General features: G+C 44.3%; 1 protein-coding gene across 1 annotated transcript in view; it reads right to left on the reverse strand.

The window, feature by feature from the left end:
• EML5 (EMAP like 5) overlaps positions 1–22,249 on the reverse strand; it is a 1,453,541-nt gene that overhangs the window by 318,210 nt on the left and 1,113,082 nt on the right. Inside the window, exon 28 of the mRNA XM_086936634.1 lies at positions 7,960–8,038. Within this exon, the coding sequence (XP_086792760.1) occupies positions 7,960–8,038 (79 nt within the window). The remainder of the gene's footprint in view (positions 1–7,959; positions 8,039–22,249) is intronic.

Consider the following 22,249-nt stretch of genomic DNA (forward strand, 5'->3'; position numbering starts at 1 on the left):
ATTGGCCAGGATAGAAGAAATAATTAAGATCCAACTACAGCCAATCCAAGTGACTCTCACCACTATCGAGAAACAACTAGCAGCAATGACCCTAACCGTGAAGAACCCGAACAACCAGAAGGGTTTAGTGACGACTATTGCAGGGGGCACAAAAAATAAGACTGCCAACACCATGTCAGGCAATGCACCAAAAGTATTCCTGTCGGACTTACAGCTTCAAAAGTAAAGCTTCCTCAAGACTCGACTAAAAAGGTCTCTGAATCACAAAAAAATCAAGCCCCAATAAACAACCCTACTAAAGATCTTCCCAAAAATGCTGTCTTAAGTAACCATCCTTCGAGACATAACCACATGGGAGAACGAGCTAAGGGAGGGGGGAGCCAGCCCACAAACCCTCCAATAAATCTTCCGCCCGAAGCGAGCCCATTCGTAGGTATTATGACGTGGGTTCCTGAGCTAAGTTATAACACTGAGGAACCCAGTTGGTCCCTAAAAAATAAGGTTCCCCATGAATATCAACAGACCACTGCCACAAAATTGTGACAGCAGGATTATCACGGTGCGTAGGGTTCCTTGGATTGGCCACGAACTGAAAAGAACTTCGGGTGACTGTATTATAGTAAACTTCGAGTTGTGTGGTGGATCATATCTGGTGGAAAAAAAGGATGGAATAAGTACCAAACGCCTATTTTTCTTCTACCCACCAGTAGCCCGCTACATCGAAGGACCGGATTGGTCCTGGAATCAAGCAGGTAACTGGGATAGGGGTTGGAACCAAGTAGGCAATAGGTATGGGAGAAGTGAATGGGCAGACTGGACAGGCAATGACAGGAGAGATTTAGTGTTTAGGGAAGGTTGGGGTGGTATACCAACTTCTAATAGATACAACTGTTTAGAGATGGTTGATTGACCATCAGTATGTTTTGAGCAGGTTTGTATAGGTCCAAGGATTCATGATGACAAACCTGCTCAAACATCTGAAAGCTCTATAAATGACCGATCTCCTGAGACAATTTTTATACCAATTGACACACTAATTTTATCCAATAAGTCATTTACTAAACCAAACACATTAGCTGCACAAGAAGAAGAGCTAGCAGCATTAGAGAATACTTACAGAATTTTTAGTATTGACAAAGATAGCCTATACAGTTTGGGATCCCCCTCCAAATCAGTGAATAAAGCAAAAACAAGAGACCCCACCAAGAGAGTGACACAAGATAATGTGCAGACTCAACACATGCCTTCTTTTTCCAAAACACCTGACTCACAATTAAGGATAATGTTTTGGAATATAGCCCCAAAACACAATGACAATAGTTTTTTGAATCTGGTAAATTTGAGCAATATAATCTGCTTTCAAGAAACATGGCTTAACGCTCTGATCCACCTATTGGGCTAAAAGACATATTTTTCAGCAGCAAAAAGATCGACCGCTGGGAGGAGTAAGGGTGGTCCAATCACATATGTCTCAAACATCCTGACCTGCGAGGAAATTACCCCTCTAAAGCTAGAGCAAAACTACCAATTAATAATTCTACGAAGAAATAGACAAGCTGTTTATATTCTCGTAAACTTTTATAATAACTTGAACTCAGGCGAAGTAACATTGTTGATAAATGAGATATCTCTCTTGCTGCAGGATCTACGAATAAAGTATATAAATGATTCCCCTACACTAGTTTGGGGTGGTGATTTTAATTTACATCTATGCAAAAAGTGTAACACCCTTAATTGTGGGATCTTTGACGATGAGGAAAATGGTTTAACACATTTTACACATACGGTAGAGGGCAATAAAATGAACAAGATAATGGTTGAAACAGATGTGGGGTTTGCTAATGAGCTAAAGACCCCCCCAGTTATATTTTCTCCAACATTTAATGGAAGGGGTCTGAAAAGCCTAATAGACTATGTTTTCGTTTCGTCTAGTAAGGCTTTATACATCGATAACTTTGAAATTGTCAATAATGTGCTCAGTGATCATTTCCCCATAAGTGTTGTCTTACAGGAAGTCCAAAGTAGAGAAGAAATTTCTCAGTTAAATCTGTTAGATCAGCAGGAGCTAGCATTAGACCGGTTAAATGGATTTACGTTAAAATGAGGGAAACTTGACCAGGAATCTGTAACTACTAAAATAGTTAGACAAAGCAAGCAAGCCATAGAAAAGTGCCTCGACCCTTTGGCCACCCCGAAACAAGTTTTGGCTAGCTACAGTGGGATTGTCGAAAATATAAAGAAAGAACTAACCCGAAACTGTAAACAAAATAAGAAAGTTAAAAAGGGTTGGTTTAGTTCAACATGTACAAAAGCGTACACGAAGCTAAAAAAGGCCCTAGCCAGAGAAAAGAGAGATATGGAGGAGGTCAAAAGATTAAGAAAGGCTTATGCATTAGCCTTAAAAATTAGAAAAAAGGAGATAATAATAAATAATAATAATAATAAAACATTTATAAAGCGCCTGGCTGCACAAACTGTGTGTCCCCGCGCTGACTGTTAACATAATACAGAAATCCAGAGGCGCTGTGGTACTGGAGCTCAAAGTGGGATTAGATGTTCGGGAACAGATACGTTTTTAGTTTTGTCCTAAATCTCAGTTCGGATGGCCCCATCCGCAGGTGGAGCGGGAGCGCATTCCAGTGTTTGGAGGCTAAATATCTAAAGGATGTTCCTCCCATTTTGGCTCTAGTGATTCGGGGTAGTTTGAATAGCATCATGCCAGATGATCTTAAATTCCTGGTCGGGCGATGTATAGTAAGAAGATTTTTTAGGTATTCGGGACCTTTGTCCTGAGCGATGCGGTGGGCATAGCAAAGGGTCTTAAACTTAATCCTCTCCTTAACTGGGAGCCAATGGAGGCTGGACAGGGCAGCTTTAGCTGCCCTATGGAGTCAACTCCTGAAAAGTAGTACACTAAAGGATAGTGCAGCCTTCTGGCAAATAGTGAGGTCCCCTTTTTTACACGAGAAAGTAGACTCACCATCTTTAGATGTTGCAATTGATGCTAAAGAATGGGTGAAGTATTTTGCCCAAGTATTTAGCCAGGAGAAAGAGCATGGAATAGACCCCTCAGAACCTTTGATCCAAGTCCAATATCCACTAGGCCTGCAGTTTTCGCAACACAATAAAAACCTCTAAATCCGGAAAGGCTCCTGGACCGGACGGGGTCCCAGTGGACCTCTTCAAACATAATTCAGACCTATGGTCCCCGATACTTACCAACGTGTTAAATGCTGCTAAAGAGGTTGGCTTAATCGAATCTTGGTCAACCTCGACACTGATTCCTATCTTCAAAAAAGGAGATAGAAATAGGCCATCTTGTTACCGACCCATTTCACTCCTGGATTAACTCGGGAAGATGGCTGGACGCATTCTTCTCAACCGCCTCCAGGAGTGGACTAACAATCAGAACGTAATCTCAGACCTACAATATGGGTTTAGGGAAGGATTAAGCACGGTGGACCAGGCCTTGAACCTGACATTGTTGGCAGGAAAGTACGTCCAGGCCAAGGGAAGCTCCCTACACATGGTATATGTTGATTTGTCCACAGCATTTGACTGTGTTATACATTCAAGGCTGTGGACAATCATCTTACAAATAGGAATAGACCCTTCAGTTGTCAACTTCCTGTGAGAATTATATACAGGAGCTACAGGAAGAGTAAGATTTGGGACCAAAGGCAAACTAACGGATAGTTTTGTGGTGGAGAAGGGGGTCAGACAAGGATGTGTGCTGGCCCCCTTCCTATTTACCATGCATACCAACGGACTTGAGGTTGCCATGCTTGAGGGTAGCGAAGATCTTCCCGCAATTGGTCGTCGGCAGATACCAGCTTTATTATACGCCGACGACGTGGTCATTCTTGCCAGAACCCCAGTCCAGCTCCAACGGGTTCTGGACAAGTATTGTTTGTTTATGGCAAGTCTGAATCTTAAAGTAAATATAAGAAAAACCTTTGTGATGCATGCTGGCCTAAAACGTAGAAAAGTTAAGAATATTTATGTGAATAATGTTGCCCTTGATCGAACAACAATATACCCCTATTTAGGGATTTTAATTGACGACGCATTCAAGTGGAGGGAAGCTATTAACTCAAGAAAACTAGTATTCCTAAGGGCCACAACTGCATTAAAAGCATTTGCGCAGAAACTGGGAAAGAGACCACCAGCAGAAATGCTCAAGATATATAGCGTAAAATGTGTCAGTGCTGCAACCTATGGAGCAGGGGTTTGGGGATGTGTAAACGCTGACCAGCTCCAGAAAATTGAAAACTCATTCCTAAGATACTTGCTGGCAGTGCCGAACAGTACCACAACATACGGGTGTCATCTTGAATTGGGGTTGGATTACATGTCAGACACCATAAAAATCCAACCAGTCATGCTGTGGCGCCGTATTTGGGTTACGGAACAATGTCATTTGACAAGATCGATTGTGCAGGACTGTATGAAGCTTGATAACCTGGGGAAGATTAAATGGTTGGCATATGTTAAGGCATTTCTAAAAGATATAGGTCTTACAAGATTTTTTGCCGACCCAACAACAATAGTGGACCTTTCAAGGAAAGAATTAAAGACAGCCTGTTTGACACATTTGGGACAACTGCGTTTATTAAACGAGATAGGGAAATCCTCTGTCCAACAAATATTGTTAGCGCAAACTGTTTATACTATCCAGCCATACTTACAGTATAATATAAATCAGCATGGAAAATTTTTGTTGACCCGTTTTAGGTTTAATATGTTCCATCGCATGATTTCTTTTCCCTCCCAAAATGATTGGTCCTCAAATTTGTCGTCTTGTCCCTGTGATTCTATTTCCCCACAATCTACTATACATGTACTCTTTTTTTGCAAGTTTTATATAATACCACGCAGGCAATGGATAGTTTCGCTTCTGAAAGAACTGGGGATGCGTCAGTGTCGCCCAGCCTTTTTGGCCCCCCAGTACTTAGAAAATGAACTTATAGCTAAATCCATAGTCCACTTTCTCAAATTCTGTATTAGACATCGTACCAATCTTTGACAAATGTACAGCTTTTATGAACGGTGATGACTCTGATTAGGTTGGGGTAGTTGTAAGACAACTAACAAGCGTAAGCGTAATTGACACTGTACTTCATACGATGTTTTATAACCTACCCATGAAACTGTAAATATATGTACAACTAGATTTTAACAGACAATAATGTCAATTTGGTTTTATCTGTTTTTAAACCAACTATGTTAACAATGTATTTTATGAACTTTTATGGTATTTCGATAACTATGGAAAACCGAATAAAGAGAATTTGATTTGATTTGACTCCCTTTTTGATCTTAACTTACCCTTCCATTAAATCTGGCAGCCTGCCAAATGATTGGAAGTAAGCATGTAATTGAGGTGCTAAAACATGGTATAGGATCTGTAGGAATATCTCTGCTCCTCAACTTGCAGCAACACACTTCCATCTTGTCTTGTCTGCGCACTTCACTGATTGCCTGTTGAGAAGCGTATTCTTTTTAAAAGCCTTTGTATTTGTTTAAAACTTGCATGATCAAGTTCCCGCTTTTGTTAAGCAATTGTTAAGCAATTGTTCTCATGGTAAGTTCCATTTAGAACACTTGGCTACTTAAAACTAATACAGCTCATCAAGGGGACAGATGTTTTGACTTTAAGATTGCAACCTAAGTGGATCCTGCTCTCTTACAATCGTATATGTCAAACCAATCTTTTTAAATTCAGAAAACAGATTAAAAGCATTTACTCAGTAGACTAGTCTGTAGTTGCAACTGGTTGTTACTTCCTTAGAACCAGGACATTTTCAGGTAATAATGCGCTTTATAAATAACAATAAATATATAAACAAAAAAAGAGGAGAAGTCTCATCCTGGCTGGGTAGATGAGGGTCATTGAGTTTGTTGCCTCAGAGGTCGGCATGCCTTCCATCTGAGAACATAAAGATCTAACACTCCCTTTAAGCAGGAGTTGAGACTGTGCCCTGACCATCTACAAGTCTGATGAACCTGCTATGTGTTTGTAAGATCTACACATGACTGAGCTTAGGGATATGGGACAATCAAAAGCATCACTTTGAAGAAAAAAAATCCCTCCCTTCGTTTAATGAAAGGCAACAAAAGGAGCACAGCATTAAAACGGCCATTTGTATTCACAAGCTAAAATCTGTAAAAATATGTTTTTACCACAACAACCCTCAATCCATTACATTCGCATCTGTTTAGTAACTTAGATGGCTCATACGCATTTGGACTAATTACAATAAAAATGTTAACTCCTGGTCAAAGTTTGCAGACTTTTCAGTGGTACAATTAGAAATGTATATCTTGTTTGGAGAACTCTGGTTCAGTCAATCAGAAGGTGATGTCTAAATTCTGAGCTTAGTGAACTTTTGAGTGAAGCATGGACATAAAATCAGACGTGTTTATGGCCTCTTTGCCAGCATCTGGTGAAATCAGCTGAGTGGATGTTAATTGTCTTATTGGCCACAAGCTGTACATTTCCATTGTTCATTATGTACCATTACCTCGGCTCTGACAACTAATGTCCTTGCGGGGGTGTTAAGCTCTGTTAAAACTTTGAGCAGTGGCAAAAATGTTTCAATATCATTTAGTGTCCTTCTGTAGACCATGTGAAAGAAGACTTGATATTCAACCTCAAACTACCAAGGGGTTGCTCCTCAATTTTTTCTTTAGGATTCTACCGCAAGCTAGGTTTGCTGCTAGGGGGACAAATGTGACTTAACTACTGCTTACTAGCCATTTTGCTATGGAGTGAAAACTAAAATACAAAATGTTTCTACTGCACTCAATCTTCCTTAAGAAGATCTTGCTTATTACTGTCCTGTAACAGATTGGCATTAGAAGTGTCTACCTAGCAATATCGGCCAGCTAGAAAGTGACAGAGTTCCATGTAATGATGCTGTAACTAGATATTAACTATATTTGTGGCAAAGCATGATAAGTTTGTCAAATCAGCTTCTTAAATGTCATCACTGCTTGCTCTTGACTGCTTTTTTAATGACACAGTAACGTTCCTACAGTTGGTACTAATCTTTTCATTTATGATACATGTAAAGTGCATCACTCTGAATGCACTTGTATGTCAGGTCCTAGTAAAACGTCTTGTATATGTACTTTATATTTGGAAAATGTGTTTCCTATGGATATTATTTTTCGGATACAAGTTGTAAGAAACCAATGATAACTATGGGTCGGGGTGTCTAATATCCTCCCATGCACACAGTTAACAATGCACACACCACTTGAGTGTTCATACTCCAACTGTACTTGTAATGTATGTATGTGGTCTTGTAAAGCGCACTGCTGCCCTGAGGCGTAGTGGCGCTGTAGACCGCTGGGGAACCTGTCCTGGCTATCCCTGTGAGATGGTCCCTGCTGGGTATCTCCAAGGTGAAACCAGGCATCCCCGGCGAATGTGGGGGGCCGTTGTAGAGATGAGGCAAGCTAATTCCCAGAGTTGTCGAGTGTGATCCCTGGTTAGAGTAGGCACCGAGGCGAGAATTATCGTGTCCGCTGACCCTGGTCCACGACCCTGCCGCGTCAGGAATTGAACTCTGGTCCCGGGCCGTTCTCTGCTTCCGGGTCTACCGCCTCTAACTTACCATGATTACCAGCGAGACTGTGTCCTGAATTATCTGGGTTCCTAATTCTACTGCCAGGGAAGGGAGAAGGTTGGCAGAGCACTGTGTGTGAGGTCCTTCAATGTACTACTACTTGAATGTCAGATTTGTGGGTATGCATGGAATTGTAATGGGAGTTCTGGATTTTACAGTGAATTTCTGACAGCTCCCTAAAGCAAGATTACATACAATTCACGAAGAACACAACATCAGCTTGAATACATAAGTTTTACATTTTTCATTCATGCAGACATAATGGACGGCCAGTTGCGGCCCATGCACGCATTGACAAGTATGCACACCCGTATTTTGTCCTTACCTCAATAGGCCTCTTTTTTTTGCCGACATTGTTCGTCTGAAGCTTTTCTGGCTGTGGCAGCGCCCTACTTACAGGCGGTCTGAAACAAAGAACTGTGAATAAGAAAAGGCGATCCGTCACCCATTCTGCACTTAGATCAACACCTTCTGGTTGAATGTACGTCCACTGATAAGAGACAATTCAGGACATTGGGTTTAACATAGTTGGCGATTTGGAGGTCCCTTCGCCCTATCCAGTGAGCAAGAGGGGACACGGGCACTTCTCTAAGAGTTCTAAAAAGTGGGTACAGAACTGGACTCATCATTGACTCAAGCAGGACAGGTGATATACTGAAACATGGGTACCATATGGTCTTCTAATGGGGCAAGCGATTTCATGTTTACAACATTCTACCGCCAAAATACAGTTACTAAGGAGATGGTATATACTACTAGTATGCAGCCGCTGCCCATGCAGGTAAGAGCGGTGAGGCCAGGTTGGGGAGGGATTCAATAGACAGCCACGAGGGACAATTAATAAATAATTTATTTTCCCTCGTGTCGTCTGACGAAATCCCGACCCCCCCCACTTACCTGCACGGGCCATGACTGCTAGTAAGGGCTGTCCAAAACGGTTTGACAAGATTTAGGTCCGAGTTGGGGACGTAATAGTGTGTAGGAGATATTAAAAAAAGAGTACTGATACGGGATGACGTCACTGAGTTCTTAATTGTATGGCTGAGAATGATAACAGAAAGAAATGCTCATTGTTTGGAAAGGTTACCTATACAGCAAATATTTTGTTCAGAATTTGAGACTGCAGTATTGCGCAGCTCACTTTTAAGTATAGCCAACGTGACACGACTAAGATGTTTCATGGCCCTTCTCGGCTTTTCTTTTATTGTAAAAAGAATGTGCAGTTTCTCCGTTATGTTGGATTTTAAATGAATAAAACAAGATAAAAAAATATTTAGCAGTTTGGAAGAGTATCTATATAATGTTAGTGTAAAAGAAATCTGCTCCAGGATGAATGAGAAAAAATATATATATATATTCAAATCTCGGGTCTCTACTATAGCAAAGACTGCAGAAAATACCTTTCACAAGGTAATTGCGACTAATGACACAATATACTCTCTCTACAGCCATTATCTTTCACGAACGGCATTGACAATGCGCAGCGAGTATATTATTAAACATTTCAGAAGAAGCTTTGAAGCCGTAGCACTGAAATAGTACTCAACCAAAATATAGGCGGGCAACTTGTCTGTGTGTCTTGAAGGTTTGAACAATAGGCAGAGCGAATCTGAAATTCATCCTCAAGTGTTTTCTGTGCCCTCCGCTTTGGATCTCCTGAAGTTAGAAGACTTAGTATTCAGGTCCTGCTAGCGTGGTGGCACCTATGATACCAGTACTTAGGACTGTGGGATCCAACCTGGGAAAGACACAGGCCCGGCTGCTGAATCTCCCCGCTACTGAAATGTGTAGCGGTCAGGAATGACAACCTTACAGCAGTCTATCGTTTGGGAAGTGCTGCAGAGGATAGGGAAGATCAGGAACTATAAGTCCTCTTTGACGTCCCAAGGATTCCCTTCCTGACCTCTACATTGTTATTGTCCGCTACAGGGGTTCAATGCAGACGACCTGAAGAGAGAAGCTACATGCAGACTTAACAAAACTGAATATTTTTCATATATTTTACTTTTGATTTCTGGGTGATCCTGTGAATGACTGTGCAACTGCTCACAGCATTATAAATCGAGATTACAGCCGTACTGCTAAACCACATTACATTTGGGAGTCCTCCAAATCCGTCATACATAGTCTATGAATACAGCACCAGCACGTCACTCATAACTATTCGCTGGGTAAATAATAAAAGGCACACATTTTTGTCCTCTGCTAAAAAAGAAAGCGAATTCCAAATTAGAAAAGAAGTTGGAAAAATCGTAAGGCGGTCTAGACCAATGAGATGATAGAAATCAACTATGGTTTGCACTTGGCACACATCAACATAAATTAAATAGAAGCATTCACAAAGCCAAAATGCTGCCAGTCTATGATAGACATATTACCTTTGTCAATTCTTGTTTGTATTTGCAGTCAGCACTGTGGGCCATTGCATGCAGGTCAATTTGTAACATACCAACAAGTCCAAAAGAGGTAAGGGAAATATCCAAATTTATAGAAAGACAATTTTATGGATCCTGGTTCAACCCTGCTTTGAGATTAGTGAAGCAGGTTTGGAAAAGTGATGTATTTGTTAATTTCCCATCCTCAGGACGTGTATTGCTTGTCATCAGCAGGTACAATGCTTGTACATCCGCAGGTTTTGTAGGCAAGGTCGTGACCAGAAATGGTTCTTTGCCATCAGTTGTCTTTGTATGTGAAAGTGAGTTTTGTCACACTTAGTGTCCCCCAGGGATCGATCCTCTCCCTCTTCATGGAACCACTCACAAGCATACTGAATCTAGCTGGAGTTAAATATCACCTATAGGCAGATGACACACAACTATACTACAAAATCCAATCTCCAAGTGACATTCGGCACCTCAATGACGCACTAACCAAGATACAATCCTGGTTTCGCTTGAACCACCTAAAGCTGAACCCGGACATATCTGAATTAATTATTTACACAGCTCCAAGCACTCAAAATTATACACAATATTGTATAGTATAGTTATCAATGTGCAATGTCTTTTATTCAGACCTATAATCTCCTTTAATTTCTCCAAATTTGTTATTTTCTTCTGTACTTAGTAAGTTTCTTCTTATATTCAACAGCACCATGGATCATTTCATAAGTTTCTTCACTTATTTAACAACACCATAGATTATGCCTTGCCAACACGTGTTTCGTCCATTATAATTAAAATTCGGTATTCGTCAGGGCTCTCTACTGTTGACTATTCATCAGTCTTGAATCTTTAAGTTTCGTACTGGATGATCCATTATTATTGTTAATCCATGATCAGTCGTAGGGTTCGGTATAAATGCAGCTCAGCATTAGGATGCCACGAACGCCAGATATACGGGATTACCGAACCGTGAGGCATGAATTCATCCTAATAATGAGCTGCATTTATATCGAACCCTACGACTGATCATGGATTAACAATAATAATGGACCATCGGGTATGAAACTTAAAGATTCAAGCCTGATGAAACAGTAGAGAGCCCTGAAGAAGTCCAAGTTTTAATAATAACGGACGAAACACGTGTTGGCAAGGCATAATCTATGGTGTTGTTAAATAAGTGAAGAAACTTATCAAATGATCCATGGTGCATGTTGCTTGCAGCAGTGTAAATAATTTTGTGCAAGAAGAAGATTCTGTTCCTCTTCTGTTTGTTGGAGATTGGGTGGCTCTCCCTCCTCCTGAAGCACCTAGATTTAGTTATTGACTGATATTGACCTAACAAGAGTGTGCGCCGGTGCCCAGCCACCCCATCTTTATTAGTTTGAAAACTGAATTAATATTGTTCTCTCATACATAACCACCTACCAATCCAAGATTGGCTCAAGAAACTGCATGCCCTGGACTGCTCCCTCATCCTCTCTGACTTGGCAAAGTCACTAGGCATTACCCTGGACAAGAACTTGTCAATGAAGGACCACATCAAACACTCTGCCAAGGGTGCACTGTACTCCCTAAAACACCACAAGAAAATTAAACCTTTCATCCCCCAGGATGATTTTAAGACAACAGTTAAATCCCTAGTCCTCTCTAGACTGGACTATGGGAACACCATCCTAACAGGAATGCAAATATCCCACCTAGCCCCACTAAGGTCAGTCCTCAACATGGCAGTCTGACTTGTTACAGGCGTTAAATGGTTTGAACATATCAGATCAACCCTTAAATCTCTCAACTGGATTCCTATTGAAGGTAGATGTATTTACAAGTCTGCATGCATCACACACAAAACCCTTCACACACATCCCCACAACTACCTAAATAGCAAACTCGAGAAAGCAGGAAGAGCCAGAACTCTGAGAAGCTTAAACTCACTTCTTCTCATCCCTCCGAAATTGAGAAAGAAAACCACCCAGTCCCGATCTTTTTTGGGTAATGTACCCAGGTTGTGGAACACACTCCTGATTGAACTCCGATGCAACCCCTCCATCTCCTGCTTCAAAAGGGACTTGAAACTCCGATCCCCGACAAATACTTTACCGACAAAGCCAACAGAGCCAAGATCCGATAACCCAGTTGACTCTCCTTACCATCGACACCATCAAAGATTGGTGGTCTTTTTGACTGTTTCACCTACCTAAGCTATTACTTGACTCACCCCTCTAATGTATTCTGTCTTAAAATGTTTATTGTTATGCATATCTCCTCATGTATCCTTATACCATGTTTTTCACCACTCTATATCATTCATGTTGTAAAGTGCTCTGATACCCACGGGTCTAGCTAGCGCTATATAAAACACATAAATAATTAATAATATGTTTTCTCCATGAATAATTTGTTTGCTTGTTATCGTTATACAGGCCATGAGGTACAGGTACTTCGGTACGATATACATTGGATGGGTATAATATGAGCAAATATTCCTGAGTTTTTCACATTGTTTAGATACAGAAGAGTACTTTAATATTTGTAGAGTGCACTCACTATGAGCAAAAAGAACAGATGATGGACGGAATGCTGAACAATGCAAACATTCACCCCAGTCACAGATCTGGGTTTAATCCAGCGTTGTTTTGCTTACCACACTACCCCGGTTTGGACCCATCCATATGCAAATCAGCCTTGACCCTGCTTCTCATGGGAAAAGTCCTGCCCAAACTGCAAAGCCAGACCCCCCTGAACTGGAAACAAGCATCCTGGGACTGACTGGTTTCAGGGTATTAACCCTCACCAGCCAAGCTAGCTTGAATTCAGTGGCACAGTAAGCATGGGACCCACGTCTGGAATACCCTTCCCACTAAAGCCGACAAAAGCAAAAAGAACAGATGATGGGCGGAATGCTGAACAATGCAAACATGCACCCGCAGTCCCAGATCTGGATTTAACCCAGATCTCTTGAATTGGGGTGAGTGTTTGAAAAGTTTCAGCACTCCATCCATCATCTTGTGTATGCCATGTTCGCCCTAAGTGGACATGGGTTTGCCCAGATGTGGATCCCTTGCTCACTGTCCCACTGGCTGATGAGGGGTGATACCCAGAAACCAGCCCAGGATGCTTGTTTCCGGTCCAGGGAGGCCTGGGCCTGATAGTTCGGGCTGGACTGTTGACATGAGGAGCAGGGTCCTGACTGATTTGCAAATGTCAGTGTCCAAACTGGGATGGCACGGTGAGCAAGAGAATGATGGATTTAACTCATTCAACTGGGGGTGGGTGTTTGAAAAGTTTCAGGACTCCATCTATCATCTTGTGAGTGCACTCAAGAGGACACCTTTTAATCCTGATGAAAGTGGCAGACCTGAATGAGCTCTTGTGATGCAGTGAAACTGGTTAGCTTAATTTCATAGTGGGACACCTTTAAAACCCATAACTATCGTGTTTTCCTTATGTGGCAAGATAGGACCAATAACATATACAACTGCTTGGACACTTTTTTTTACTATTTATTGGTATCCAAGATGAGGCTTGAGGGTTAAAAAAATACAGGACAAAAACTGTCCTCTATGAAAGTGGTTGTACTACATCATACGGCTCCTTGCCATACATACCCTCCTTTCCCTAAAAAAAGACCATTGAGGATTCAGATAAACGAATCATTCACCATCAAAAACATAGGAGTTGGTCTTAAGTAGCAAAAGGCAATAGCTGTGAGAAGAAGCAAGTTCTTACACCCCCTGCTGATCTATGGTCTGCTCTTTGAGGATGCCCCCCTCCCCAGCTATAACAGTTTAATTTGAATTTTGGTTCTCATGTACCTTGACAGAAAGGACAGCGAGCTTGAAAAGACATTGAATAGCCACTAAGCATGAGGGTCACAAGTTTAGGGTCCTAAGTTTGAGGCTATAGAGCAGGCTTATTTGGTTTGCCTCAGACTTCTCAACCAGTTCATTTGGTCAGTTAGAGAGTTATTATGAGGTATATGGGAAGGATGTGATCAAGGTGTTTCCTCACAGTCCATATGGAGTATTCAAAAGACACACAATTGATGGCAGAATGCAGAACAAATCATAAGATTCACCCGCAGTCAAGAGATGTGGGTTAAATCCATCATTTGTTTGCTAACCAGGCCACCCCAGTTTTGACCTGGCCTTATGCAAATCAGTCTTGACCCTGTGCCTCATGGGAACAGTCCAGCCCGAACTGCCAAGCCAGGTCCTCCCTGAACCGGAAACAAGCATCCTAGGACCGGTGTCCTCTTTATCCAGGATAGCCTGATTCCAGTGGCACAGTGAGCCTAGGACCCACGTCAGGGTATACCTGGCACACTTAGGGTGAGAAAGCAAAAGACACCCAATTGATGGACGAAATGCCACTGGAGTCAAACTATCCAGGCTGATGAGGGCTGAAAGCCCGAAACTGATCCTAGGATGCCTGTTTCCAGTCCAGGTAGGACCTGGCCTGGCAGTTCGGGCTGGACTGTTCCCATTGGGTGCAGGGTCAAGACTGATTTGCATATGGCTGGGTCCAAACTGGAATGGCATGGCAAGCTAAAAAACTATGGATTTAGGCCCAGATCTATGTACTGGGGTGAATGTATGACATTGTTCTGCATTCTGTCCATCAATTGTTCTTTTTGCATTTGTCACCCCGAGTGGTACGGGTATGCCCAGACATGGGTCCGTGCTCTCCATGCCACTGGAGTCAAGCTATCCTGGCTGATGAGGGCTGAAATCCCGAAACCGGTCTTAGGATGCTTGTTTCCAGTCCAGGGAGGACCTGGCCTGGCAGTTCGGGCTGAACTGTTCACATTGGGTGCAGGGTCAAGACTGACTTGCATATGGCTGGGTTCAAACTGGAATGGCATGGTGAGCAAAACAAACGATGGATTTAGGCCCAGATCTCTGCACTGGAGTGAATGTATGACATTGTTCTGCATTCTGTCCATCAATTGTTCTTTTTGCATATGGAATATTCAGCAAGATTTAAACAAATTCAAGGACATCTAGGCAAAGGAAATAAGGTGTGAGGGTTTCAGAACGTGATCAGCAGAAGACTTAGACCCTTAATTTTCACTCTGCATTAGATCCTAACCGGAGATTGATTTAGCAGAAAGTGGCCTTCAGTGAACATGCTGTTTGTTGAAAATGGATGAATGCTCAAATTGCACTGGACACAGAGGTAGTTTGGTACACGTTCTGGTCCTGCAGAAAAGTGGTTGTGCGCTGGAAGGAGATGTTGGAAAGGTTATGATTAATCTCTGGCATGCAATACAGGGGTTGTCCATACTAACAGCCCTCAACAGGAAGAACACCATGGGTTATTTATGAAGAACAGCCATTGTAGATGAGTGAAGAGCACAAAAGGGTTCTTGCACACTCTGAAGATTGGTCTGTGTGTGTGTGAAATCGAGATCCATCATATTACTCATGAGTCCAGACTGATGAACGACCTGTCAGGAGATTAGCTCAAACCAATGGACACTGGAGCCAGCCACCACACTAGGGCCTCTGCCTGAGTCTCTGCCACTTCAATTCAACCTGGTGCTAATTATTCGTAAAACATTCAGGAGTACCTCTAGCTATCTGAAACCTGGGTGTGTACCTGAGTCAAATACTACTGCAGAGCACCGGTGCTGCTCAGACACAAATCCATGCTCCAGATATCCCAAGGTCACACATGACATGCTACCTCATCCTGAAGATCCTGCATCATTAAATCGGAGTCTACTAAATAGCCTGCCAGTTGCACTGAAGGGGTACCAGTGAAGTGTAGAAGAGAGGAAGGAATCTAGGGCAAGGGTTGATATGCCCACCAACTTGGAGGCATCACTATAGCGAGAAAGAAATTAGGAAGGCAATCAATAGACCATCTGGGGTACCACAACCCCCAGCATTTTAGTCCTTGAGCCCGGGAGGGGCGTCAGGGGAACAGCTCTACCTTGTGAAGATGGAAAAGCCACCAGATGCCTTGTCTTGGTCATGGCTGGGTGAACATAGGAAGCCATTAGAATAGAGTTCTTGACCATGAAAACAACAATGAGACACAGGACAAAACCACCAATTTCACTTCCATTTGATGGATATAGGTGTGAAATACAGAAAAACAACAAGATACAGAAGCGATTTCAAAGACTTTGTGCAGATCAGGAGTATTGCCACATGTATATGTAGTCACTCAGTCCTGTACCAGAGAAGGTACCCTTGCCAGACTAGTCATCTAAGAAGGTAGCACCTCACACCGATATATTGCAGAAATACTAATTCGACTCTTGATGATTCTGAGCATCATCCTGGCACCATTCCAGTTTGAACAGATGAAGATGCCAAACGGTTCAGACAGTGACAGAACAGTAGTAAACCAAAGGGACGTTGCCAAAGTTGTGTCCCCAGAATAACAGATTTCCCTGGAAGTGACCACATTGCATGACAGGGAGTTTGGCTACATCCTAGCAGGTCATACAAGCATTTTGTTTGAGTTGCATTAACCAAGTAGAGTCAGTAGTGTGGGGGAAGTTGAGGAAGCTGCTAGGGAAGTGAATCCAGTGGGTTCCCAGGACGAAACTCTCACCTCCATGTCGACATTACAAGCAGGGACTTATTGAATAGATGCTACTAAGAGATGGGAGTGTGATTTGGATTGAGAGATCCTAGGAGCTTCAGCGGACCATTCAGAAATACAGTTATATCATATTGACTGTAGCATGTACAAGCACACAATGGAACTTTTCTACAGGTGTGTTGATGACGCCAAACTGATCTTCGGTTGGCACATACTACACAGCACTCTTTGCCACACACATGTCCAACGTAGTACTGCTGCTCACTGAGCTGCTGGTGGATGGCAACACATTTTATGAAGCTTAATCCACCAAAGGCATATCTATGATTAAGTATGTCTGATCCCTACTCTCTTGGCCCTTCCTTCTGGGCTTTTGTCTGACCTTGGTTTGCAACTAAAGCATTCATCTAGATGCTAATCTATTCCTCAAATCCATAATGTCTAGAGTGATGAATGCCATTTTTTTTTAAACCTTGAAATTCTTTCATTCATTTCATACCATCTATGTGCCTTACTCCAGTTCAGACTACAATTCCTTCTACCCGGCAGCTCCTGAAAACTTTCAGCACTTTCTACAGTTGCTGTAAAATGCAGCAACTCGACTGATTAGCTGCCTCCCCATACTTAAATGTATCGCTTTTCATATTGAAATAAGTACATTGTCTCCCAGCCATATACAGAGTTCTCTTTAAAGTTAGGATGATCCTCTATAGAACCAGGCATTAAAAGATTCCTGATTTAATGGGCAAGACATCTTCATGGTACACACCCAGCAGATCCTATCACTCTGCCCATTACTTGTTTTCGACTGTCCCCAGATCTCGTACAGTAACTTACAGGGATAAAGATTCTGCTATAGCCACAGGCAAGGCCTGAGACACTAGAACTTTCACGATTGGAACCTTCCTTATTATGCGCCAAAACGTTTTTCCACTAACCAACAGACGGCTGAAATAGCAATTAGAAACTTTTTACTCCGACAACAGAACACAGGCAATGGGAGAGGGCTTGTGAGAGGCTGACCTTGTTGGGATCCAGCTCCTGGCTGGCTATGTTGGGATCCAGCTCATGGGTGGCTTCAGGGCTCAAAAGCTTAGACTAAATTATACTCTGACCCTCCTATTACATACCCACCATACTATGAATGAAAACGTGCCTCGGCTGGTTTCACCCATAGCATTAGGGCCAATGCCAGAACCCATTGCTTTCCTACTTACTCTCCATTGTGATACTATGCATGCTTTCACTCTAAGTGATAAAATGCAGCTCATCGAAAAGGAGAGAAGACAGGTTTTGGGTAGCCAATGTGCAGGTGGTGACTAATGATACGTTTGGATTTACATGATTTTTGTCATGAAGGAATACAGTGACTCGGATTATTGATGGTAGAATTTGTGCCGGGGAGGTATGATGGAATCATATATGGCATTATTGCCGTAGTGTGCCTGTATTGGGCTCAAAAGAGCACTTTTTTTAGGCTTGGGTATGATTGGGATTCATGCATAGTTGCAGATTACTGTACAAGTATTCAGGGGATTTTGATCGAATGGACCCATGGTGACGTGTTCTGGTTTAACGTGGATGTATAAGGCTGATGTGTGTCTCTCATGTTTCATGGTGAACGGTGTCTGCAAATGTGTGTCATGGGCCAAGAGACTTGGCTCAGTCAGAGAGGGGAAGTTGCAGCTGGCTCTTTTTATAGGCAAGTGAGTGCATGCAACAACTATCTCACTGGCATATCATGTTGGTAGGAGGGAAATGTAAACTAGGGGCATGAACGGGATTACTGCTAGAAAGAGGTGGAGGATGCGGGACAGAGCTTGTGACCAGTTTACTGGAGTTTGTGTCTCACTCACCAGGTGAGCGGATGACTGAAGCTTGCCTGAACCGGAATGCGGAAAGTTGCTTCAGTTACCTTTAAAAGCCTAATCTTTAGCGAGAGTGAGCTATAACCCAGGAGACGTCTTGATAAAAAAAAAAGATACCCTCTACAAGATGAATCAGAAACTGAAGTAGTGGAAAGGCGACTACTGGACTTACACTAAGGCTTAGAGTCCACGTCTTCTCCCAGAATCCAGCTACCTTCCCCATCACTCGTTGATTTGATCTTTTCCTTTGACCCTGCATAGTCCTTTAGGCTAGGTTTGCATTATACAAGTACCACATACATTCCTGTATACATATTCTAAGCCACTAGTGGGGGATGCTTCAACCACATCCGAAAACAGGGTAACCTCATTTTTGGACAGTAACATAGTGACAAAAAATAGGTGGAAAATATTAAGTGGGCCAGACATGCATGTCACAACTAGGGACAAGAACCCCCTCGGGGTTTGAAGCACTGAGACAGTTTTGGATCCAACTGTTCTGGGTGGGTGGTGTTTCTTGTTTTGCATGAACCCAGATGTGTAGAAGGGGAATCAAAGCACAAGTTACTACTTGTGTAACAATATATCTGTAAGAGACATTAGTTAGTGATAGATTCCTTACCTTAGAATATCCCCAGGCGTCAGACTGGATCCGGAAACTTTTGCGTAGCAGTACCCTTGCGCGTCGGTAGGCGTCGTCTGCGGCTCCGCGTCCGTCGTCGGCGTCGTGGGCGCCGTGATGACGTCGTCGGAGTACTTAGACCCCGCCTCCCCGTGCTGACGTCATTTCTTAGACACAGCTTTTCTGCGCCAGAAACGCAGAGCTATGCCAAAAACCAACACTGGTGCCAAGAAACTAGGGCCCTGAAAGGGGATGACCTTAACCCTAGATATCGGTTTGCAGAACGGGGAGGATGGGCGGGTCGGTAAGGAATCTATCACTAACTAATGTCTCTTACAGATATATTGTTACACAAGTAGTAACTTGTGCATCTGAAAGAGACACGTTAGTGATAGATTCCTTACCTTAGAATAGATACCCCAGCAATACCAACCCTGTGGTGGTGGGTCTGCAAACCAATAATCACACCAGAAAGTCCTGGACTTGACTGTCCAGGCAATAATGTTGTGCGAACATGTCCTGCAAGGGCACATCTCTGCCCAAGGCAGTTGTAGTCGCTGTGGCTCGAGTGGAATGAGCCCTCAGCCCCACAGGAGGTTCCTTCTTAGCCAAGGAGTAACACGCCTGGATGCACAAGATGATCAACCGCGAGATGGTCCACTTGTGCACCGCTTTCCCTTTCTTAGCACCCACGTACCCAACAAAGAGTTGGTCATCCACCCGGAACTGTTGTGTGCGATTCAAATAAAATGAGAGCGCACGTTTTGGGTCCAGACGGTGGAGCCTCTCTTCCTCTCTCGAGGGATGCGTAGGCGGAAAGAAGGTGGGCAAGGTGATAGATTGCCCAATGTGGAAGGCTGTGACTACCTTGGGTAGGAAGGAGGGCCTTGTCCGTAACACAACCTTGTCCGGATGGACTGAAAGGAAAGGAGGCTTACAAGATAGAGCCTGGAGCTCACTCACTCTCCTGGCAGAGGTGATGGCTACCAGGAAGGCAGTCTTCAAGGAGAGAAGGCGAAGAGGACAGTTGTGAAGTGGCTCAAAGGGAGCGCACATCAGAAATGTAAGAACCAGGTTCAAGTCCCACTGAGGCATCACGAAGTGAACTGGAGGGAACGTGTGTGTGATGCCCTTCAGGAATCGATTAACGATAGGGGACTTGAACAAAGAAGGTTGATCAGGCAGCCTCAGAAAGGCTGAAAGATAGCCCTTGATAGTGCCCAGAGCAGAGCAATGCTGGGCAAGAGAAAGAAGGAAGAGGAGAACCTCAGAAAGAGGGGCATTAAGGGGATCCACAGCCTTTGCTGTGCACCATGCCACAAATCTGTTCCACCTGCAGGCGTATACCGACTTTGTGGAGGGATGCCTGGCTGCCAGAATGATGTTACAGACTTCAGGAGGCAAGTCAAATGGCCTCAACTGTCGCCGCTCAATCTCCAAGCATGGAGGTGGAGACTGGACAGGTTCGGGTGGAGGACCGTCCCCTACTGCTGCGACAGAAGGTCCTCCTGAAGAGGCAGACGAACCGGGGGATCGACTGACATACTGAGTAGCTCGGGATACCAGTACCTTCGTGCCCAGTCCAGAGCCACAAGGATGACTTGTGCCCGGTCGCGCTTGATCTTCTTCAGCACTCTGGGCAGAAGTGGTATAGGCGGAAAGGCGTACAACAGACCGCAACTCCACTCTCGACGAAAAGCATCTCCGAGCGAGTGCCGCCTTGGAAATTCAAAGGTGCAGAACTGATGACATTGCACGTTCTCTTCGGTGGCGAATAGATCTAACCAAGGCTCTCCCCACTGCAGAAAGAGACCTTGCGCCACGTCCGAGTTCAGATGCCAATCGTGATCCATCATGCACCGGTGGCTGAGTTTGTCCGCCCTGGCGTTCAGAGAACCTGGCAGGTGTTGAACCATCAGAGTCACGCCCTGATGTTCCAGCCATTGCCAGAGGCGCAGAGCCTCCTGGCAAAGGGTCCACGACCCCACCCCGCCCTGTTTGTTGCAGTACCACATGGCGGTGGTGTTGTCGGTGAACACCTGCACTACACTCCCTCGGACAGATGGGAGGAATGCCTTCAGTGCCAGACGAATCGCCCGCAGCTCCAAAAAGTTGATATGGAGCCGGGACTCCGCCGGAGACCAGAGGCCTCTGATCTCCGCCTCTCCCATGTGGCCTCCCCAGCACTGGAGGGACGCTTCCGTCACTACTACGTGCTCCGGTTGGGGAAGGGAGAGGGATCTGCCGTTGACCCAATCGTGGTCCGTGAGCCACCACTGCAGCTGTCTCGCAGTGCCCTCCGAGATCAGGACATGGTCGGACAGGTTGCCCTGATGCTGGGCCCACTGAAACTTCAGGTCCCACTGAAGAGCCGGCATCCGCCACCGTGCATGATGCACCAGAAGCCGCAGCGTCAACCTGACGGAAACCCGGGATAAAGGCCGGAAGATTGGAATCAGAGCCTGTATATCCCGAACCCGCTGTTCGGGCGGGTAAACCCGAAACTGCGCCGAGTCGAGAACCGCTCCGATGAAAAGGAGCTTCTGAGAGGGACACAGGTGTGACTTCGGCACATTTATGGAGAACCCCAGCTGGTGCAGGAGATCCGTCGTAGTCTGGAGGTGGCTGACGACTGTCTGGGGCGAGCCCGCCTTCAACAACCAGTCGTCGAGGTAGGGGAAGACTGAGACCCCCAACCTGCGCAGATGAGCTGCGACCACCGCCATCACCTTCGTGAACACCCGTGGGGCGCAGGTAAGGCCGAAGGGGAGCACGGTAAACTGAAAGTGCTCATGGCCTACCGTGAACCGCAGGTAACGCCGATGGGCCGGCAGGACTGGGATGTGGAAATACGTGTTCTGCAAGTCCAACGCTACCATCCAGTCTCCTGGGTCTAGGGCAGCTAAGACCTGTTCCAGAGTCAGCATTTTGAACTTCTCCTTCTGGAGGAAGCCGTTGACGTTCCTCAGATCCAAGATAGGGCGTAGGCCCCCTTTGCCCTTCTTGGGTACCAGAAAGTAGTGGGAGTAGCAACCACGTCCTACTTTTGGCCCAGGAACGCGCTCGATGGCCCCCTTGGCCAAGAGGGCCGAAACTTCCTCCTGCAGGAGCCGCAAGTGATCCCCCAATACGCGGTGGTGTTGCAGTGGCATGGCTTGAGGAGTCTTCTCGAAGGGGAGGGAGTAG

Source organism: Lissotriton vulgaris, chromosome 9 (genome assembly GCF_964263255.1).
Source record: "Lissotriton vulgaris chromosome 9, aLisVul1.2, whole genome shotgun sequence".
Classification (NCBI taxonomy): domain Eukaryota; kingdom Metazoa; phylum Chordata; class Amphibia; order Caudata; family Salamandridae; genus Lissotriton; species Lissotriton vulgaris.